This window comes from Symphodus melops (assembly GCF_947650265.1).
Source record: "Symphodus melops genome assembly, chromosome: 23".
NCBI lineage: Eukaryota > Metazoa > Chordata > Actinopteri > Labriformes > Labridae > Symphodus > Symphodus melops.
In genome coordinates, this window is record NC_136713.1 from 1,464,884 (window position 1) to 1,488,852 (window position 23,969).

General features: G+C 40.6%; 1 protein-coding gene across 1 annotated transcript; it reads right to left on the reverse strand.

The window, feature by feature from the left end:
* Positions 1–15,056: 15,056 nt before the first annotated feature.
* On the reverse strand, positions 15,057–16,607 carry LOC306818967 (uncharacterized protein). Its single transcript, XM_079336729.1, has 4 exons — positions 16,560–16,607; positions 16,385–16,453; positions 15,835–15,942; positions 15,057–15,729 (listed from the first exon to the last, which is right to left on the reverse strand). Exons 1-4 carry the CDS (start codon positions 16,596–16,598, stop codon positions 15,472–15,474), a joined length of 474 nt encoding a protein of 157 aa, XP_079192855.1. The 5' UTR covers positions 16,599–16,607; the 3' UTR covers positions 15,057–15,471.
* Positions 16,608–23,969: the final 7,362 nt, after the last annotated feature.

A 23,969-nucleotide genomic window follows, 5' to 3' on the forward strand; every position in this document is an offset into this window, starting at 1 on the left:
TTGAGATAAGGCAGATATTAAGGATTCCCACTCCTTCAGGCGCTGCTAATTACGGGGATTTTTACGGTACCGTGATGGGTACAGCTCAGGAACTGTGTGAGAATTTTTTCACAAGCGCAAACGCAAGATGTTATCCAAATGGAACTGAGGGGTCAGCATTTCAGTAAAAGCGTATCCCGTTTAACGAGAACAAACGAGGACGAGACGGGTCTCCTCATGTTTCAGAATCTGCTGGATGAGCTCGTTCAGTCAAACATGTCACTCATGACAGATCAGGATCTAGAATTAACGGTACAGTTGATTCGTAATCCTCGCGGTTCAGGTAGAAAGCTGGATTCAATGCTCGACAGCGAAGTGGTTAGTAAAAGGAGACGATTTCTGTACGTCATAGAAAATCAAAACAATAGCCTGTGTTTTGCAATTAATCTAGCGCTGCTACTTAACCCGGCCGTCAATCACAGAAGCTGAAAGACTAGGGGCGGAGTTTCAAAAAAGAGCAGGGTTTACAGACGAGAGAGACGTGACATTTCCCTCTTTGAAAAAACCTTAGACTGTAAGATTGTGGTTTTTTACAGAATCAAAGGCAGCCGTGCCCTCGCTAAATTCCACACAGCGACGCCGAAAAAAGACAAAATGCTCTATCTTTTTCTCCACGAGAATCATTATTACGGAATAAAACATCTTAAGTCTTTCTTGGGCACTCCTTACGTATGCTTAAACTGCTTTACGGGTTACAATAGTATCTGTAGCCACCGGTGCATGGAACATTGCTCCGTTTGCCTAGATCCACGCTGCTGTAAACTGACATTTCGATCCGTTACTTGTCAAGACTGTCATCGCACATGCCGCTCAGATTACTGCCGTATAAAACATAAAGAACAAGTGGAGCGAGCGAGCACGACGCAGCGAGAGACCAGAGTCACTCGCAGCCAATGCGACCTGTATAAAATGTGCATTAAATGTTACAGATTATACTACACAGGTATTGACGGTAATTGCAAGCCTCATGTTTGTGAACGGTTGAAATGTAAAATATGCGGAGAGCTTTTGCCTGAAGGTGATGAAAAAATAAAACACCGGTGTTATATTCAACGACTGGAACCCGACAAAGATTACAACGAAAACATTGTTTTTTACGATTTCGAAACATACACAGACGAGAGATCCGTACACATACCCTTTCTCGTTTGTGCAAAATCGTTTAAAGGGGAGAAATGGAGCGCTTGGGGGCCTTCGTGTGCAACTGAATTTGTGCAACATTTCAGAAACTCGAGCTATCGGCAAGCCGTTTTTATAGCTCACAATGCAAAAGGATTTGACGGGTACCTCATCATCAATGCCATGTTAGAGTTAGGCATAAAGCCTAATCTCATTATGCAAGGGAGCAAAGTCATCTGTTTTACCGAACCAGATTTTCTACTAAAGTACATAGATACACTGTTTCTTGGCCATGCCGCTTGCATTATTTCCCAGGGCTCTGGGTTTTGAAAACAAAGTTAAAGGCTTTTTTCCTCACGGTTTTAGTTCAAAAAAAGACGTTAAAGTACACGGGACCTTACCCTCCTGCTAAAACATACGGAATAGAGCGCATGACCGCAGCGGGGAGAGCTGAATTCAAAACGTGGTACAATCAGGTGCGTCAGTGTTTTTAACTTTGCAAAAGAGTCACTTCTTTATTGTGAAAATGACGTTGACATTCTCGCTGAAGGCTGTACAATTTTCAGGAAAGGTTTTATCGAACAAACAGCGGTAGACCCTTTTAGTCGATCTACAATAGCCTCGGCTTGTATGAAGGTGTTCTTAACCAACTTTTTACCGGTAAATTCACTCGCAATACCCTCGCCAGATAATTACAAAAGACAGGTTAAAACACACTCGCACAGCGCTATTCAGTGGCTCGACTTTGTGTCTCAGAGGGAGGGTTTGTTCATAGCACACACAGTCAATCAGGGGGAGGTGCAGATAGGACCTTTCTTTGTTGACGGTTAAGCCGAGCGAGACGGTATCAAATGCGCCTTTGACTTTATGGGGTGCTTTTACCACGGGTGTCAAACATGTTTTCAGCCTCAGGACGTGGGTCCTTTGACTAAGACGACTTTTGAAGAGCTGTATTCGGGCACCATGAGAAGGCTGGATACGCTAGTGTGTGTACGGTGTAAAAATGACTGTAATGTGGGAGCATGAATGGAACAAGTTGAAAAAAACTGACGCGAGAGTCATAAACTTTCTTCAGAGATACAATGCCCCCCAGCCGCTTATCCCCCGCGACGCTCTGTACGGGGGGAAGGACCTGCGCAGTGAGATTGAGACACACAGCTGAGACGAATGAGGCTGTGAGCTATGTGGACGTTACATCACTGTACCCTTACGTTAACTGTAGCTTCCCTTATCCTCTAGGTCACCCTGAAATCATTTACAAAGATTTTAAAGAGCCGAGTGCCTACTTTGGTTTAATCAGAGCCAAGGTGTATCCGCCGAGGGGATTGTATTTTCCCGTTTTGCCTTACAGGACAAGCGCCGGTAAACTCGTGTTTACATTGTGCCGCACATGCGCAGAGCTGAATGCCCAGACAGCGTCGTGTAGTCATGACGACAAGGCCAGAGCATTGAGCGGAGTCTGGGTCACCCCCGAGTTCAACAAGGCTCTAGAAATGGGTTATAGCCTGTCAGAAATAACAGAGGTATGGCATTTTGATTGTAGCGATGATTCAATCTTTTTAAAGTACATGCAGACTTTTTTAAAAGGAAAACAAGAAGCGAGTGGGTATCCGCCTGAGGCCGTAGACAACGAGAGCCGAGCGCAGTACGTCAGAGATTACCAAGAACACCAGGGCATCCTGCTGGACGCTGACAAAATCAAACCGAATCCTGCTAAAAGACAAGTGTCTAAATTGCGTCTCAACAGTTTCTGGGGTAAATTTGCTCAGAGAAACAATCTGTGCCACACCGAGATCGTTTCAGAGCCTGAAGAGTTTCTCTTTGATGTTTTCGGAGAAACACAGTATCAAGTTTTTTTCCTTCCTTAACGATAACATGGCGCTTGTTCAGTGGGTATACGGTATATCACGAATAAAGTTGACAACGTGTTTATAGCCGCTTTCACTACGGCTTACGGGCGTTTAAAAGTGTACGAGTATTTACATCAGCTGCAGGATAGAGTGCTTTATTTCGATACAGTCTCATCTACAGCACAAAAGAAGGAGAGACGGAGCTGGAGTTGGGTAACTATCTCGGTGATCTGACCGATGAATTAGACGGTGACACCATTCGGGAATTTGCAGCGGCGGGTCCAAAGAGTTACGTTTATCAGATGAGAAAAAACAAAGTGGTTTTAAAGGTAAAAGGTATCACGCAAACGCACGGAACTTTGACAGCGTCGCAAAATTGGTTGATGTCTTTGTGAAACAATCACACGGGGTAAGCGCTGCAGGGGCTCCTGCACATGCTGAGGAGGAGGAGACGGGAGGAGGGGGGGAAATGTTTTTTTTTTTTTTTTAGAGACCCCTCAGTGGAACATTAGACGTAATAAAAACTGTTTCCAACTCAGCAACACCTCATTTCAGAAAAGGTTTCGTGTAGTATTTGACAAGAGACGGTTGTTACATCCAGGTCATACACTGCCTTTTGGGTTTTGAGAAAAAAAAAACATGTTGCATCAGGCTGAAGAAACTGAGTTTGATTATAAATTAAACCCGCCATTTTTGTCAGATAGTGGGTCCTAGTGGATGTGGAAAGACATATTTTGTTAAAAATGTTTTAGACAATTGCAAAGATGTTATGCAACGAGTTCCTGACAATATTGTATGGATTTATACTTCTTGTCAACCGATGTATGACGAACTACAAGAAAATAAAAACAATATTAAATTCATCAAAGGACTGCCTGATTCATTCGACGACGAGGATTTGTTTCCCCCTCACCAAACTCATCTTGTTATACTGGATGATGTTTTATTGCAGGCGGCTGAACATCCGGAGGTGGCCAGAATCTTCACGCAGTACAGACACCACAGAAAAATGAGCGTAATGCTGCTCACTCAAAATCTTTTTTACAAAGGGAAATACAGTCGCACCATCAGCTTGAATACAAACTATTTAGTGCTCTTCAATAACCCTCGAGATAAATTGCAAATCAACGTGCTGGCTCAGCAGGTATTTCCGGGGAGAAAACAGTTTTTTTACTCAGAGCTTTGATGATGCGACGCAAATGCCCTTTACATATTTAGTTGTAGACCTTACACCGAGCTGCCCAGAACGTTACAGACTAAGAGCCGGTATACTGCCTCATCAACAGCCTGTGGTTTATCTGGCAAAGAAAAATGTCCGAGCGTATAAAAAGAAATGCCCCGCTGTTGAGCGCTTTATCTCGGTGCACACCTCAGAAGAGAAAAGATATTATCCGTAACTGCTCACGACTTTCTTCAGTTTATCGGTGAAATTTGTTTTAATTTGTTAAGGGGAAATATTCCTCTCAAACAGCGTCAGTATAATAAACTGAAGAAACAGAAAAAAAAAACAGACTGCTGGCAGACAGGAAAATATCTCAGAAGAAGAAACGTCTTGCTTTGGTGAATCAGTCGGGAGGATTTTTACTCCCACTGCTGTCAACGGTGGTTCCTATACTAGGAGAGATTGTAGGGGGTCTGGTGAATAGACAAAGATTATTATTATTTATTTATTTTTTTTTTAAACCCGCCGAGATGGCTAGACAGCCAAAAGCAACACATAAAATGTATTTGGTGGACGCGCAACAAATGAAACTCCTCACTCCTCCTCCATTATCCTCTGTGTCCCCGGTGGACTGTATTGTTATGCTTCATCTGTAATGGTTGACATGATCACCCTGATTAGGTCAAGTTTCACTCTATTGTCTTTGACACTTAATGTTAATCTGCTCCTCAATAGTTGGGTACTTTAATGACAATCACCCTAATCACTCCTGGTTTCACCTTATTGTTTTGGACACTTAATGCTAATCACTGCTCCTTTATGTTGCTGAGCATTTTAATGGCTCAAGCTGCACTTTAATCTACATCCTTAACTGTCTGCATTGACTGCTGACTGTACTCACACCTCTGGCACTACCTCAAACACCTCTGTACATGCACATGTAACTAGTTTCTAGAAGGTCAGCACTTTGTTTCTAAGGCTCTTTAACTGTTTACAGGTCTCTTTTAATCAGCATGTGTTTTCTCTCCTTCACAGGTTATGTACATTTATGCTTATTTAAGTTTAAGTCTAATGCTAATGTTGACTGCACAGGTTCAATCTGTAATTATGTTTACTCTTAGTCACAGAGGGGCTGCTGAATCTTGTTTGGGGCTTATTGTATACAGAGAGGAGGGGGGACAGCGGGTGTGTATTGTAATTAATATCTTATGTTTGTATACTGCTACTGAATGCCTTGAATTTCCCTTGGGATCAATAAAGTATCCATCTATCACGTAACAAGTCTCCTTTCATGTTAATCAAGTTTTTAGGGAGAGAGTGTTTTCACGCCTTCACAAATGATCTGGTTTCTTGTTGATCAGGAATTCCCTTTATGTTATTGCAGCATGTATCCTACAACCCTCTGGAGAGCGTAGGTGTTGTCAAACCATTAACATGGAATTTGATCTTTGAGTGAGAGAGCCAGGAAAAGAGGGGTCCGTAGAGTTGGTGTCAAGAGTTCAGTTAGAATATTCTGTAACATGCTAGAGAGTCGAGCAGAGACCCCGGCTCGTTCACTTACTGAGTGATCAATGGGTTTTTTCAAACCGTTTAAAATATATATTTTTAATTTGGTTTAAAACCTAGACAATGTAGCGTCTCATCGACCCCCCTCCTGCCTCATTGATCCAGACAGTGCATCCTCTCATTGGTCGGACAGCTAGGATCCTAATGCTGCAGTCTCATTGGATGAAAGGAGGAGAGACACTTGTGATGTGGAAACATCCCATTGGATGAAAGAGGGCCTTAATCCGAATGCTGCATTCTCATTGGTTCAAACCGAAAAATGACAACAATTGACCTGTCCCTTTGACAAGAAGTGCATTATATACTCTCTTGCAGTATCTTGTTTGAAGTACTATGCCCAAGTCTGAGCTTAGTAATAACTTCCTCCCTTCTTTCTGCCGCCTCATTCTTTATATGATAAAAATGCTTCCCAATGTTTTTGCCACTCCTGAGTGAAAATCCCAGAAGAACTAAACTGATTTAAAAACTTTCTCTCCACCCTTTTCCCCATACATGCACACTCTCCCCACAAACACAGCGATGTCAACTGAAGGTGTTGACTCGCTGGTGTCACACTCCTAACTGAAGGAAAGAACCTCCTTTTATAGAGCAGCCAGGCTGATGAGCACAGGCTGATTGCAATGAGGACAGGTGCTCTCAATGACCGGCTCATTAGAAGCGCTGGCGGTCAGAGGCTACCTCCATCTGTAACAGTTACATATTCAGCTGTCCAAAAGTACAGCCATTGTTTTCTCAGCTCAAATAGTATGGTTCACATGGTCATTTAAATAAAAACTATAACGAACATCACTCACATGTTCCCCCAGGCTGCATTAACCCAGCATGCCAAAGAAATATCTGCATTTGTGATTCCAGATGGATTGTTTGACTATACGATGCCAATCGGTTTAAGGGACGCTCGTGCCACTTTCATGGTATTGCAGGGTCTCGACAATACAGAGGCTTACATTGATTATGTAGTATCCAGCAACTCCTTGTCCGAACATCTCAAGCCTGTCAGAGTGGTGTTTGAAAGGTAAAAACAGCTAACCTAACTGCCAACATAGAAAGTTCTGAGATTGCTAAAGCCACTGTTGAATACCTGGGAAAAGTGGTTGGACAGGGGAGGTGCTAAATATGGCTTCAAAGGTTATGTAGTTTATAGTGTTAATGTTTTTTTGTGTTTTTATTTTTTCTGTAAGGGGACCTTGAGTGTCATGAAAGGCGTCCTTGAATAAAATGTATTATTATTAAAGGTAAAGGCCATTATAAACATTCCCATGCCTACCTCCCGCAGGGAGCTCAAATGGTTTTTAGGGATGGCTGGCTATGACATGGAATTTTGCAGAAATGTTTCGTAAGTAGCAGCCCCCCCCTTACACACTTCACCAGCTCAAAGGTCTTTTACCATTGGACCCCAGAGTACTGGATTGCTTTCAGAAAAATAAAAGCACTCTTAGCCACAGCACCTGTACTAATAGCTCCTGATATTAGTCATCCTTTTCTCCTCTACATAGATGCCAGCTACATCAATGTAAAACCCTTTGTTGTTTCTGCAGCGGTCTGCCTCCACTAACCGTCGGTTGCTCTGTTGAAGTTTAGCATTGCAAGAGATGCAAAATCCAACATGTACAGGAAAAAACATTCTAGTTGCTCATTGTCTGTCACGATTCATATTTGAATGATTGGTCATTTGCTTTTTGGCTGAAGTTTACTCTACTCAGTACAGTGGGGCAATTTGTGTTGTTCTGAACATTAACAACTATTTGCTTTTCTAATGGGGAATTGGTATTTTTTGATACTAGCTATTTGTGTTTATGGTTTGAGTTTAACTACAGTGTCCCAGATTAATATGTCACTGTTACAGATGGAGGTAGCCTGTGACCTCCAGCGCTTCTAACGAGCTGATCATTGAGAACACCTGTCCTCATTGCACCCAGCCTTTGCTCATCAGCCTGGCTGCTCTATAAAAGGAGGTTCTTTCCCTCAGTTAGGCGTGTGACACCAGAGAGTCAACATCTTCAGTTGACTTCTCTGTTTGTGGAAAGAGTGTTGTAAGGTTGGGAATGGGGAAGAGGCTTTCAAAAAAAGTTGCAAAAGGTTCCAACTTTTGTTTGAGGCCAGATTCTTTAGTTCGTCTACTTTTTTTCAGTAGAATTAGTAGATGACTGTGGAGACTTATAACTCCACCTCTCCTTTTAGAAACCCAAAGGCCTTATTTTTGTTATTTTATGAAAGTGCAAAATCCTATTTGTTAGTTTCCCTCTGTGACTTCTGTCCTTCATAACAATTGAGGGCTTGTCAGGGAAATAATTAAAAAAATTCACTTGAGAAACACTGGCAAGTCCCATTAATCTATCATACCAAAGAATTGTCTGCACTTGTTTTTTTTTTTTTTCCAGATGAATTGTTAGAATAACTGATGCCCTGTCCTCACGTAGCTGGGTATCTCACTAAACGAAGATGTTTCTGCCTCTCAGCCACACGAAAATGCAGTTTGACAGCATCAAAAACGAAGCTTTTAAAATTCTCCGACCAAAGTGAAGATTTGCGAATTCTCCGTTTGTGTTTGCATGTGGACGTCAATAAACGGGGTTTTGCGTTTCAAAACGTCACTGCCTGTGACAAAAGTGGATGTCCCCTCACAACGTTTTTTTGTTCAGGCACTTTTTTGTGAAAATTTCTGTATGTTCTGGTCCTCACTCCTGCCGTTGTTGGAGTTACTTCGTCCTCACATTGAAATGCAGTCTACTGTCATGCAATCAACAGTCGGTGTTAAAAAAAAAAAAAGTGTCCCGCATGCTTCATTATTTAGCAGACGAAGGGAGATTACTAAACAAACGGCAAATGCGTTTGGATTGTCAGGGCAGGTTGAATCAAAAAATGTTCGGCAGGTGTGTAAAGCTGTAACGGTGCACTTGGGACCCAGATACATACAACTGCCAACAACTGAAACTTCAGTGCATTCACTTTTGGAGAAATCTGAACAGATGCATGGCCTCCCCCAGTGTCTTGGTGCTGTGGGTGGCACATGTGGGAATAAAACAACCATTGGCCAGTTCCAGCGACATGAACCAAAAGGGGACTACTTCATTAAATATCCAGGCCACTATCAAAAGTGTATTTATTTAAAGGGTCTAATGGAGTTAACAGAGTCATGACCTGACCTAATTGTTTTATTGGGTGACAAATGGTTTTTTCTCTCCAGGTTTATTTCCAAGAGTGTCTTTTTTTTTTTTTAGTGTGCCCCCCCCCCCTGATGCTGACCAGCAGGAAATGTGGGGGATTTGCACCAAACATGAAAAAATAGGGGGGTTGCCTTTGTGTTTCTTGGATAAAGATTTAGTTTTGATGATCCATTATGTGATCATGAACACGTACGTGCACCCAGAGCATTTTCAACCAGTTATGTGGCCACTTCCAGATCTACCTGTCATGTATGTGAAAATGCTTGATCCATGACCCGATGAGATCGGGTTATCTGTGGATGAAATTGCTGAACATCGATACATGGAGTGGATTTGGATATACCCAAGAGTCCACTATAGGCGTACAAATGTTCAAGTTGTTGACCCTGAACAAACAATGGATATTTAGTGAACTCTGAGCCCTAAGTAGGACTCATGAAGGTCTCTTAGTGAAACTGATTTTGGTGTTCTATGGTGTTTTCCCTTGAGGCCTGCCATAGGTAAGAGTTTCACAAGGTGTGTTAGGAAATCGAAAAGGAGGAGTAGAATTTGAGTCGATCATAAAAAGAAAAAAACTTCTTCATGCACCAATCAGAATACTCGTCAATAAGGTTTGTTTCCTTAGTGGGTGTATTTGAATTCACAGATAATATAAATGTAGTTTTTCGGTGTTTTCAACCCATTCACTTGAAAGACTGATCATGAATACCTCTGCAAGTTTGGATGTCCTCGCTGACAACCATGCTGCAGGTACGTCTACCGGTGACGAGCCATTTGAGACATGTCTGATGCCCCACGTAGAGCTAGAAGGCGTAGAGCATGTGGCCTTACTTCATCAGAGTCGGCATCAATTGACACAGCTGGACTGAATGGGTATGCATACTCTGTTGAATATAGGGATGGTTGTGTAAAAATGTGGGTTGGGAGCCATATCAGTGTAGACTTATCAGGCGGTTATCCAAACTGAGCATCTGTCTGTGAAAGATTGGAAAGTTTTTCGTTCTGTGCCCGGACCTTGAGCAGTGTGGATTCCCTGAGACAGAGTATGTCTCACAGTGAATGAGAGTGTGACGGGGCTTGAGCTTTACAGAGTTGAGGCTGATCGCTACACAATATAATCAGACGGGTTTATTTTCCTGAATGTTTGTGATGATCGAGGCGAAGCAATGGAGATTACATCCTTATCCTTTAACACTTCAAAAATGTGACTCTTGGTTAAAAATGTTTTTTTTTCATTCAGTGGTGTGATTTTGAGGAGTATGCAAAGAGTGTTCAATGAAATTGACGAGATTATCAGAAGAGACTGAATCAATACTTGCTATGAAAGCATTAGAAAGCGTCTGTTTTTTGGTGATATCACGCCTGTCACACAAATCTCGAGGCCTCTTCCCCTGTGTACCCCAAAGATCATCATCCACAATGACAAATGATAACTAATAGGTGGGTTGTTTTTGCGTTTATATCATAAGCATTGGGGGTGATTGGTATGGGCCTTTTTCAAACCAACCCCTCCACACTTTCCCTCCATGACGGAGTCCCCTCCATCCAGGTGGAGGGTAGAAATACAGCAGCAGGCTTTGGGACAAACTTCACTCTCTCAGGTGGAAACAGGAAGTGTGTGTTACCATGGTTACTCAGCGGCATCCTGGGGGAACGGCTTATTATTAATGTACGTAATACATTCTGTAAAAGTCTTTTATGTAGATTATTTTTCTCTAGTAAATTTATATTAGCGTAGACCAGGGGTGCTCACACTTTTTCGGCATGGGAGCTACTAAATGACCAAGTCAAAATGATCTACCTAATATAAACGTGCAAAACATATATTTAGAATTTAGCTCTACCTGTATATTAAGTGTTTGGTATAGGTTGTAGAGAGAGAGAATGACTCTGGCCTTTGTAACTGGATCCTGGACTGTCTCATCCTCCGTTGATTTTTAAAAAATTAAAAGTCCAAGTATACTACTGAGTCATGATTACTGATTACTTTAACTGTAATGCCATGTTTAGTTACATTATTACTTAATCCACCCAAATAATATTTTTGATGGATAATTCATACTGTGACTGAACATGGCCTTGAAATATTCCGATTCATTGCATATCCTTCCGTTTTCCAGCCTCGGCTACATTTACATCTATATTTTTTATCTGTTTCATCTGTAGGCTCCTTCACTGTTTCTCATTCTCTTAGCTTATTACCTTTCTCACCTTTCCTCCTCTTTACCTGATGATCCTCTGCCTTTCTTGCTGCAACAAATGATAACTTGATTGATGCAGTCTTTTAACACTACTTTACATATTTTAATATTCATTCGGCAAATACAGTCACATCGCAACCGTCTTTACTTTCGGTTTTAATGAAACGAAACTTACGAGGAAAATACGGAGGCGCTGAGCCGTTTTTTTTTTTTTTTTTTTTTCATAGTGAGGACGGACGATAGGCTGACGTCTACTTTACAATGCTTTGCGATCTACCCACACTGCCTTCGCGATCGACGTATTGAGCACCCCTGGCGTAGACTTATAGTAAAACGATCGGATGGAGCCCACATTCTTTATTGTAATTTATTATTTCACGTTTAGTTAATTTATTATAAGTAGATCATAAAACACACCAAACTGGACTCCTTGTGCAATAACAATGTTATAAGATGTCACCTGATCTTTGTATTTTTAATCTTAAATTTGATTGCATTGCAATATTTATTTATGGGACAATTTGTGCAATAACATTCCCTCCTTATATGCACTGTGTGCATGATAGTGTTCATGCTGTTTATACAGACTTACATCTTTAAGTTACTGGGATTTCAACTGTTACTTTCTGAGGCATGTTTTTTAATAGCTCTTTAATTGATGCACATTTCTTCGTACTAGCTCTTGATTACTGTTTTTGATGCATTTTTTTTTTCTACACTTATTTTTATCTATTTTTTTGCACTGTGATTTTCTTCTGCTTTGCTGCTTTAACACAACATTTCTCCGCTCGTGAGATGAATAAAGGATTATCTTGTCTTAAGACCGATTCTTCAGCACCTTGTTCATGCGTAAAACAGACTCCTAACGATCCAAATGTAATGTCGGCAGAGCGAGATGCAGAAATTTTGACAGCATTAAAGAAGGCTCAATCAGATGAGAAGTTTAGTTTTTATAGTTTGTAGGCGATGTTTAAAAGTGTTGGCATTAGTCAATCTACTTTTGAGGCTGCATACACACGACTAGCTTGTAATACACAGTGTGGAAAATAGACATCAATGAAGTTTGGATCAATCCCTACAGTAAGCCACTCTTAAAGTGATGGTCAGCTAATTTAGATATACATATATAGTTTGTAGTGGATCCATATGCGCGTGTTGTCTACGTTGTTTCTTATACGTCTAAGTCGGAAAGGGAGATGGGGTTGTTGTTGGGAATGCTCAAAGAGAAGCCTCAAAAGATAAAAATCTTAATGCTAAAAATGCTCTTAAAAAAAATTAGGTAGTGTTTATCTGCATAACCTCGATGGATTCAACAGGTATTGACCCAGAAGAAGAAAATGTGACCAGGAAGGGTGGAATACGAAGGCAATTTCCACTTAAACTTGCTTGGGCTAGTACAGTCCATAAGGTTCAAGGTCTTACTGTGGACAATGCTCTTGTATCTCTTAAGAAGATATTTACAGCTGGTCAGGCATACGAGGCCTTCAGCCGTGTGAGGAGTTTGTCAGGGTTAGTCATTCAGGATTTCAAAGAGCAAAAAATATACTGTAAAGACGACATTAAGGACGCCATGGAGAGTATGCCCCCATTTTTAGTTGTTGATGACACACAGACTTTCAATGGGTTTTTGATGAATGTTCAGAATTTGTCTCTGCACTTACAGGATTTGGTGGCTTGTACACAGAATTTGCAGCTTAACTGCATCACTGTTACAGAGACATGGCTGCCTGATGTGTCTTCAGAAACGATAAAGATTGATGGTTACAGTTTTTCAAACTGTCCACAAAGTTTATCGTACAATAGTAATAGTCCAGTTTTCACAGCATTGCAAGCCCAACAACATGGTGGTGTTGGCATGTTTAGTGCAGACAATGTGGCATACGACTTAATCAAATTGCCACTGTTGAATTTAGAGTGCTTGGTTTACAAGTACGTTAGTTTGGACATAGTAGTTTCAGTCATTTATTGACCACCGTCTAACCCCATGTCCTTGCTTAAGGAGAATCTCGGCAAGTTGCTTGATAGGCTTGAGCCCTTAAATAACACGATTGCTGTCATGGGAGATTTTAATGATGACATTTTAAAGTCCACTTCCATCCTCAACTTTGTTGCAGAAAGGGGGTATGTGCAGCTAGTGACACAACCCACTGCTGAGAGACACTGGTAGGCACACTTATTGACCACGTATGTGAAAACAACACAGTACCAGGTACAGTAAGTAGTGTGGTCTACTTATTTTAGTGATCATGAGGGATTGTTCCTTTAAAAGAACATCTTTCCCACATTGACAGAGATTTGTTGAGTGCTCGTGTATGTAATGAAGTGGTGTTGATTTTAGAATTTAATGAATTGTTGTTGTTTGTAATATAACAACTTTATTTAATGTAGTGTCTACTAAAAAAAGTTCTGAATGAGGGTCATGAACCCTGTCCTGCTGAGCAACAGCGCTACATACTGCCGCTCTGCAACGGACCTCAATGTAATGTCAATGGGAACATTTTCAACATATAGATAGTGGCTGAAACAACAACACATAAACGTGCAAAAGTTTTGTTGTCACTGGGCAAACATCAGAATCACTTTTATTGGCCACGTATGTTGAACACACAAGGAATTTAAGTTCGGGAGACTTTAGTCCATCTAGAAAATGTAAACAATTAACTAAAAAGATAACCAAGCAATGAAAGACTAGTATGCAAAGACTAAATAAACAGATTATGCCGATGGGTGCCCAAAACCAAAAGGATAAAAAGTGTGGCAGCTGAGGGGTTAACAGAATGTAAATTATAATTATAATCCTTAATTATGATAGATTTTCCAACAACGCCAACCCAGACTTCCTGGGGAAATATTACAGCCTGAAGGCACGTAAGTAAGTATATTAAGAGTAGGCAATCGGTTCCATTTAATTTCCAAAATTTTATTTTGCATTGGTAGAAAAACATTTAATTTCAATTCATTTCAATGCAGTCACAATTGCTGTGGGACAAAATACATTTAAAAAGCGCCAGATGCTCGGGCCCAGAGCCCGCGGTTCAAAGTGTCAGGTTTGGAGACACGAATGCGCAGAGCGCAAGCACCCCAACGGCGCGCGAGGAGCAAGGCAGAGCAGAACGAAGGAGGTAAAGGGCAAAGCAGCAGAGGCAACGTGCCACTGCCACTGCAGACCACTGATGACACCTAAAGAAAAATAGATTTGGATTACCAACTAAACTAAACCTGACAGCAACAGGTTACTCGCTAATGTGAGCCAGGAGTGCACAATGCAAAGCAATCTGCCTGGCCTGCAGCGTGGCTGCAACCCAAACGCTGGTTAGACAGTCACTTTTAGAAATGTATCAGGCACAGAAAAGAGATGGGTCAAGGAGATTGTTACCTGCGTGAGAAGCGTCACGCTGCATGCACAAAAGAGGTGCAGGAGCGCAGCGGTGCGGGGCTCGCAGCCAAACAGCGGCACTAGAAACATTATAGAACGACGGCTTAATAAATGGGATTTGGAAGGATTATTTTATGCATTCGGACATGAAATGGGATCTACCTGGAGCTGGAGGACAAGGCGGCCAATACGGAGGACCCGGAAGAGCGTGAGGTCAAAGGGGAATGAATGGGAATGGGAGCGCTTAAATAGTCCAGCGCGACAGAGCGACAGGTAAAAGCACACCCAGCACAGGTCTCCAAAGCCCGTCTTACCACAAAAGCATGCATTTCGACTCCAACACACACAAACAGCACAAGGCCGATAAGCACACCTTAACGTGATGCTGTCCGTGGTGCTGCAAGTCGGTAAACTATAAAGCACTTCTCAGCACCTGGTGAAACCGGTCACTTGTTAGCTGAACAATTGAAAGCATGGGCATTGGAGAAAACTCTAACATTGATATTTTTAAAATAAATTATTGGATTTGCTCTTATGGTTACTGATGAGCGTCAGGGAAGCGAATTAAAAAGTAATATAGACATTAGGTAAGGACATGCTCCGTGATTGATTCAATCCCTTTTAACAGGAGGGAACCAAGTACTCTACATTTAAAAAAAAAAAAAGACAATTCATTTTATTGATTGATCAATGAAAGAGAGAGAGAGCTCTAATAGGATACTTATATTATTACGTGGTTGAAGTTATTGTGTTTTAATTGTACAGTCACTTTGTCCAAGTAAACAATATTTATTTTGAACATGAAAATTAAACAAACACTGACGAACACATTTTTTAAAATCAGTAACAATAATCAATTAAAACAAATGAACTACTTTCAACATAAAATTTACAAACATTGATCAATAAAAAAAAAATACATATATACTTTATTCCCTATTTCCACATTCTTCCCCATACATCTCTTCTTCCTCCACCTGCCCCCCCCTCTTCATAGTCCTCCCCCTTCTTCTTCCCCTCTTCCTCCTCTCCCTCTTTCCCTACAGAAAGAACTTCTTGCACCCCCCCCCCCTTTAACCAAAATAAAGACCGGGAAAGGCACAAATTTCATTTTGGGTAACAAATCCCCCCATATCTCCTCTGAAATGAGGGGCATTTCCCCAGTCTCTAAAAGCAGATGCAGCCACCCCGGCTGCCCTGGCACATTATCTGCCCCCAGGCAGTTTGCCTCCTGGCTGGTGCTGGCCTCCTGATGGCAAGAAATAAACATTAGTTAAAACTGCCTTTTTCAAGACAGTGAAAACTGGAAAACAGCTAATTATACTTAATTGGCTGAGACTTAATAAAAACCTACCACTATTTCTGTGAACTGAGTCGAGTGGGATTTAGTCCCAAACCCTGATTCTCTTGATCTGAGGTGGGTGAGCTCCACCCACAGACTGACGCCAACCCTGTGATTGTCCTTAAATAAATAGAAAAATAGTATTGTGTTTTATGGGGCTTTGATCCAGTATGCATACATTTTAAATAACGACAACCCATTTTAGATGTAAATCATTCCACAATGATAGGATAAATGAGTTATCTAAACAGGCTACACATTCCCATTGCAAAATAATTAAAGCATTTTTATCAAAAGTGCTGCTATGTATAGTTGTCTACTGCATTCTCCTCCCTAATTTCCCTTTTATTCAAATCTTTGCACATGTTCTCTCAACCTCTGAAATGATGACTATGACTTCCATCAGTACATTACAGGTGCTTTTATTCTCTCTATTTCACTCCAATGCTGAAGCTGTCCTGCTGCTAACAATAAATAATAAGAGGCTGAGAGTGACAGAGAGACACAGGGTCAATGAGAGACAGATTCAGAGCAGTTACTTCATATAATATATCTAACTTACTTGTTCCAGGACAATGTCTCTGATGGGGACCTTGTCCCTACCCATGCTGACTGCTCGAATGGTGGACACCTGTATGGAAGAAATATTTTGTTGGTATTAAACATTTAACATGCAAGTATTAAAAAAAATCCTCTCTATCTATGTGTGTGTGTGTGTGTGTGTCTGTTATACTGACCTCCACCACCATCCCCTTCAGGGTGAACAGGCCCAGCATCCCCCTGGCCTCTGCTGCCCCTGCTCTCTGAGGTCAGCGCTCACCTCAAAAGTAAGGCTCCTAAAAAGCCTTGCCTGTGCCGTGATATTTAAACTGTATGGTGGGGCTGTCCCATGAAGGGAATATCCCCGGAGGACATAACCCACACCAAGTTGTAATTTCAATTTTGAGGACTCAAAAAGAGTCACCTTTTTGATTGTCTCACCATCAGTCATGATGAGCACCCTATTTTCTCTCTTTACCAAGGGGAAAACAGCCCCTCCCTCAAACACCCATGAAAGTGTTTTTTCAATTTTTTTTTCAAAAAGAAAAATGATATGCAGGGGTGGGGGACTGAAATCGGGGCCATAGTGTTGGCCGCAGACGAAGTTTATCTTCATCTGTATGAGAGTAAAGAAAAAAGACATTTTGGTGAAAAAAACAACTTGAGAAAACGTCCGCTTTCAACATAAAAGTGATCAGGATCATTATCAGACTTCTGCAGAGCTTGATGACGAGAGAGTCATTTGAATCAGGTGTGTTGAAGAGGGAGACATCTAAAACATGCAGGATTGTGGCTCTTGAGGACAAGGGTTGGCCACCCCTGTAATAATGCATTATACAATCCTCTCTGTTACATAAAATGTGGCAATTAAGATAAATTGTTAATATATTGAGCCGTTTGGAAGATTACATTGGACTATTGTAAAATCAAACCAGTGTTTGAGAAGAGTGGCAACTTGCTTAATTTCAACTTCAAATTCTAGCTTTCTCAACATATAAATATTACATGTCCTAATCTGTATTATATTCTTGGCAATGAATACACAATAATATATACACATAAGACAATAAGCTAACATTTCTAGCATAAAGGCTATAATTAGAAAATTGTGTCCTTACCATTGTTCCTGCTTTGAAGGATGACCAAAGACTGACCGAAGCACTTTTAAGAGCAGGAACGTGTGTGTAGGTGCAATCAAGAGTAACGGCAGTCAGCTGGCAGTAGTAAAATTAGTACAACAAGTAAAAGTGTCCCACCAAATACACACACATTGAAAAACGTGGAATACAGCAAAAAACATCAAACATTTGGAGGTATAGTTTAAAAAGTATACAAGATAGCGAAACAATGTAAATGTAATGAAGTCTCTACGTTGAACGGAGCAAAAGTTATAAGGCCGAGAAAAAGGTTGAAAAGTTGAAACGTTTCCCATTCATTTGAATGGGGCAGAATTTGGTGGAAAAAGTGAAATAACTTAAAAAGAAAAAGTAGTACAAACGTGAAAAGTCATAGCACACATGAGCAGAAAAAGCTGAACAGTATGATAGTTGAACGGTGAAAGTAGCACAAACGGTTGAAGATTTGTGTTGTTTGCAGGAGCTGGGGATCAAACTCTCATCCTTCTGAGTGAAAGGCGAAGAGTTTACAAACTGAGCCACAGCCAAAGCTGAGGAAATAGCAGGAAAAAAACAATAAGCTGAAGAAGAGGTTGAATAGTTGAAATGTTTCTCATTCATTTGAATGGGGCAGAATTTGGTGGGAAAAGTAAAATAACTTAAAAAGTAAAAGTAGTACAAACGGTTGAAGAGTAGTGTTGCTCGCAGGAGCTGGGGATCGAACACTCAACCTTCTGAGTGAAGGGCAACGATTCTACCAACTGAGCCACAGCCGAAGCAGAGGAGATAGCAGAAAAAGTGAAATAATTTAAAAAGTACAAGTAGTAAAAACGTGAAAAGTCATAGCCATAATGAGCAGAAAAAGCTGAACAGAAGTAGTAAAAAGAGTAGTAAAAACGTGAAAAGTCATAGCCATAATGAGCAGAAAAAGCTGAACAGAATGATAGTTGAACGGTGAAATTAGCACAAACGGTTGAAAGAGTAGTGTTGATCGCAGGAGCTGGGGATCGAACACTCAACCTTCTGAGTGAAACATTTCCCATTCATTTCAATGGGGCAGAAATTTCTGGAAAAAGTGAAATAACTTAAAAAGTAGAAGTAGTACAAACGTGAAAAGTCATAGCCATAATGAGCAGAAAAAGCTGAACAGTATGATAGTTGAACGGTGAAAATAGCACAAACGGTTGAAGAGTAGAAGCGAAGCAAAAAACGTACGGAAGTAGAAGTATCGGTATAATAAAGATTTGGATAACAATAGTGTGAATGCTGTCAAGCATTCACACTATTGTTATCCTATTGTTATCCTTCTCTGTTGTCTCTAATATTGTTTCCTGTGTTACTTGTGTGAATGATTCCTGGTGTTTACTTGTTTAGTCTTTAGTGTTTCCACTTTTATTCGGTAATGTCTTCTCCCTGTGATTCTGTTTTCTTACATCCTTTAGTCCCTTGTAGTTTTCAGTGTTGTCTGGTTTCCTGCCTCTCAGTGTTTCCCTCCTGTCTTGATGACCCTGATTGTCCTCACCTGTCTGATTAGTCTCACCTGTGTCTGATTACCTCTGTCTATATAGTCTCTGTGTTTGCTGACCCTCTTGTTGGATCATTGTCTGATGTTGGTTGTCGTGGCCTGTTTCTTCTCCCTGCTCCCTGTGTTTCTCCTCGTGGTGTTTTTGGGATTTTCTTCGTTTTTGCTCGAGTTGCTTTTCGGAACGTTTTGGATTTATTAAGTAAGTTTTTGTTTTAAAATTACAATTTAGGCATATCATGCAATTAACAATGTCCTCCATTTTGTGAGCTTTTTTTGACACACAGAACAAATAAACAACACGCACACAAACAAAAAAACACCCTCCACAGATCAAACAACTCCAAAATCACGCTATGATGAAATAGGTGGTTCTGCACCCCGTTACTGAATAAATTCTAGCAAAGGTTCCCAAATCTTTTCAAACTGCTGTGTCCTCCCTCTGACCACATAAGTTAGTTTTTCCAACACAACATAGCTTGCCAAGTCTTTCGGGTAGATCCCCAGTACACAAAGTTTTGCTTGGTGAGGTATATTAACCCCAACAATTCTTGACATGGTCTGTCCCACTTCTCTCCAGTATGTTTGTAGTTTGGGACATTCCCAAAGACAATGGAAGAGGGTACCTGGGGTTATATATGTCCGCATCATCCACTTGTATTGTAACAAGCTCATTTTTGCATTCACAGTTTGTGTCTGGGCTTTAGACGAGCCTCGTTCCATTCCTCCTCTGATATAGTCTCCTTAATATCGGAGAGCCATGCCTCCAATCTGTCAGTGGAGGATTCTACATGGCATGATAGCAGTGCAGAGTAGTATAAGGATATTTGACCCCTCCCCCGAGAGTGCACAAGTGGAAGATGTTCCAAATTTGAGAGTGGAGGTTCAGAGTCAACATTCCTGTATTTGGAAGAAATGAAATGTTTAAGTTGTATTTAAAAAAATGTTTTTTATGAATTTTGTATTTCGAACTAAGTTCTTGAAATGTAAGTAACACACCTTCCTCATACAAATCCCCCACTTTGGCTATGCCCTTTTCTGCCCATATTTTAAAACCACCATCCCTGCTTCCAGCTGTAAAGTTCCAGTTTCCCCATATCGGAGAGAAGCAACAAATTGGATGTATGTCATTGGTATGTCGGTGTGCTTGGTGCCATACATCAATAGTATTTCCCAGGAAGGGATTTTCCCTTCTTTTTTGAAAGTTTTGTGATGTGCAGAATAAAGATCCACATTTAGAGGAAGATTTGGCACCGATGCATGTTCAATAGACATCCATGATGGAGGTGTCTCGTTTGTAAAATAGAACATTGCTGAACGTAGCTGAGCGGCCCAGTAATACCATTTTAGGTTTGGAAGTCGCTGTCCCGCTCTTTCATAAGGAAGGTATAGTAATCTGAGTCTCAACCTAGATTTTCCGTTATTCCATATAAATTTACTAAAGGTGCAGCTGGCAAAGGAAGAGGAATTGACTGAAATAAGTGTACAAGTTTGGGCAAAATATTCATTTTTATGATGTTTATGCAGCCAATCATTGATACAGGCATAATCATCCAGCGATCGAGTGTTTCTTTAACATATTCAATTAAAGGGTCATAGTTTGAAGGGACAATTGATCCAATTAAGGGTGTAATTTTGATTCCAAGATATTTAAAACCATCTTTAGCATTGATGAAGGGGGTTTTTATGGTTGGTTTTAATCTTTCTTCTTTATTTAGAAACAATATAGATGATTTATTGTTGTTAATAGTATAACCGGTGAATTCTCCGTGAAAACACCGGTTATGTTGATTCGTGTTCTGATTGCCATTGCCAACGGCTCGATGGCGAGTATAAACAGCATAGGTGACAAGGGACACCCCTGTCTAGTAGATCTTTGTCGAGCTATTGGCTTTGAGACAAGGTTATTTGTTAAGACACTGGCTGTAGGAGCATTGTATAAGATTTAGATCCATCTAAGAAAGTTATTATCAATTCCATATCTGGGTAAAAGACTGAATAAATATGACCATTCAATTCTGTCAAACGCTCGTCTGGCATCTAACGATAACACTGCTGTGTCCTTAGCGTCACATTTTTCATGAATTATATTTAGGACTCGTCTTATGTTATGAAATCCTTGGCGTTTGAATACAAAACCATTCTGATCATGATGCACTAAGTGTGGGATGTATTGTTCTAATCTCTTGGCTAACAGTTTGCTTCATATTTTAGTATCCCATCAAACTTATAGGTCTAAAAGAGGAGCACTCTGTGACAGGCTTCCCAGGTTTTAGTATCAGTGTAATAAATACCAATCGCAACGAGTCTGGCAGAATGTTGTTATGAAATGATTCATTAAACATATTTAAAAGGGGGGTAACTAACTTTTATTTAAACTGTTTATAAAACTCAATAGGTAGGCCATCAGCCCCCCCCCCCCCCCCCCCCCCCCACCTTACCACTATTAATACTTTGAATTGCACCTAAAATTTCTTCGCTGGTCAAATCTCTATCTAATTGTTTTCTTAAGTCTTCATTCAATATTGGGAATGTATATTGATCAAGGTATTCATTTTGTTCATCTCATGTTTTAAATATTTCCCATTTATATAAGGATGCATAGTATTCCCAAAAGCTGTTATTTTTTTCCAATGGGTCCACAGTTAAATTCCCGAAGAGGTTTCAATACATTTAATTGCTCTGTCAGATTGCGTCTTTTTTATTTGCCAGGACAACAGTCTGCCCGCCTTATCTCCTTGTTCATAATAAGTTTGTCTCAACCACAGCAGACTTTTTGCTACCTTATCAATAGACAGTTTATTGTAATTGGCTCTTTGGAGTATCAGGTGTTTTTCTTTAACAGGATCATAATTGTTATGAAGGTCTGTTTCTTGGTCTTTAATTTGTTTTTCTAAAGTTTCCAAAGCAACTCTTCTTTCTCTTGATTTGAAGGCTGTAGAACTAATAATTTCTCCTCTAACGTACGCTTTAAAGGCATCCCACCGTATGCTAGCTGAGGTTTCATTTGTATTGAATTCAAAATAATTATCTATTTTATCTCCCACATGTTTGATAAATTCTGAATTTTGTAGCCAGTACACCTGCAAACACCAACTAGGTGGGTTATGAAAAAGATGATCTACGTGCATGTGTAGTGAAATAGGAGCATGATCGCTGATCACTACGCTGTCAGACCAACAATCTGTGATGTTTGATACAAGTTCTTGGGATATAAGAAAATAATCAATTCGGGAGCGGGATCTGAGTGCAATTGAATGACAAGAGTTTTCTTTCTTAGTAGGATTCTGTTCTCTCCATATCTCAGCCAGGTTCAGGTCGGCCATATATTGATTCATCACTTTTCTTGTTTGGGTCTTAGTGGTATCAAAGCCTGTGGAACGGTTCACTCTTGGTTCTAGTGTGCAATTAAAGTCCCCACCAACAATATCATTTCCCCGTAATGTGGCCAGTGTTAGAAAACAGTCTTCAAAAAATGTAGGAGTGTCTACATGAGGTCCGTATAAGCTCACTACATTTAACTGAAGTCAAAGTATATTACCTTGAATAATTACATACCTACCAGCTGGATCCTGTATTGTTTCGGTAATTTGGAATGGTATTGTTGTGTTTCAGAAAATCTTTAGAACCGAACGCACGACTCAGAGACAGTTGGACGTTTACAAATAACAATTTATTAGTAATGTGACTCGGGGTGAAATAAATGTGCAACACGGTAATCAATGTGACTCTAGTGAACCCTAAAAACCCTAAACCCAAACACGCGTGATGAGGAGCCAGATCGGACACACGACACGAACAGGGGAAGACGGAGTCGCAGGAAGGACGGGAACGGGAACTACAGAGAGGGAGAAAACACGAGAGGTTAACAAACACGAATAAACACAAGTATCCAAGATAACTAGAAGAGCAAGCGCTGACACTGAGGTACAAACCCATGGAGATGAAACAACCTGGCGCTAGCTTCCTGGAAGGAGCCAGCTTAAATAGCCTGATGATGATGAGTTGAACCTAATGGAATGATTAGTGAGGGAAGGGAGACACGAGGGAAAGACAGACAGGGAAACAACAACAAAACAGCACGTGGAACCCCAAACATGACAGGTATTTCTTTATGAATCAAAATGATAACTCCTCGGGCATAATTATTAAATGATGCGTAGAACACCTGAGCAGGCCATCGATTGTGAACTGGCTTCATATCTAATGGTGTCAAGTGAGATTCCTGAAGAAACACTATTTTAGATTGAAGATATTTAAGCCTGTTTATAACTTGTTTCAATTTGCTTCGTCCTCTTAACCCTCTTACATTCCAACTGGTTACCTGTATTTTCTGTAAACTAGCATGTCTTTTTTCCATATACATTGTTTACAAAATACAGGCTACCTCTTACATACAGTTGCTGTGAAATGTGGAGTAGCATAAAAAGAAAAACTGTACGTACAAAGAAAAAGAAAAACATGTATATAAAGGTAAAAAGAAACAAATTCAACATTCAAAGCCCCTCCCTTACTCAACAAGAACTGTGGGGCTGGTGCTGATCCACCTTGTAGAGGAGCAACTAGAACTTTGGTGACCTGAACACAAAAGGAGAGCAGCAGTGTCTGACAACCATGCACACATTTAAAAGAAAAAGAAAATGATACTTGTTATATTAACCTGAATGATCGCATTACAACTTGCCGCGGTATGTCGGCCATATAAACTTCATCCATTTCAATAGTCCAAATATAAACTGTGGTCACGCAGGTGAGGGTTATACAGCATTATCAACAGTAAACACCGTAGCTAGTTGTTATTAGCTGCTGCTTTTGCTAATTCACCTGCACGAGTCTATAAACCGAGCCCAGAGAGGCATATTGGGCAAAGCCCCCTTTGCAGTAGCTCCTTCTTAGCGCAGTTAGCCCATCTGTTCATTTGGTTTGTCTTTTGTTTCATTAATGTTTTTGTTCCTGCACTGGGTCCTCCC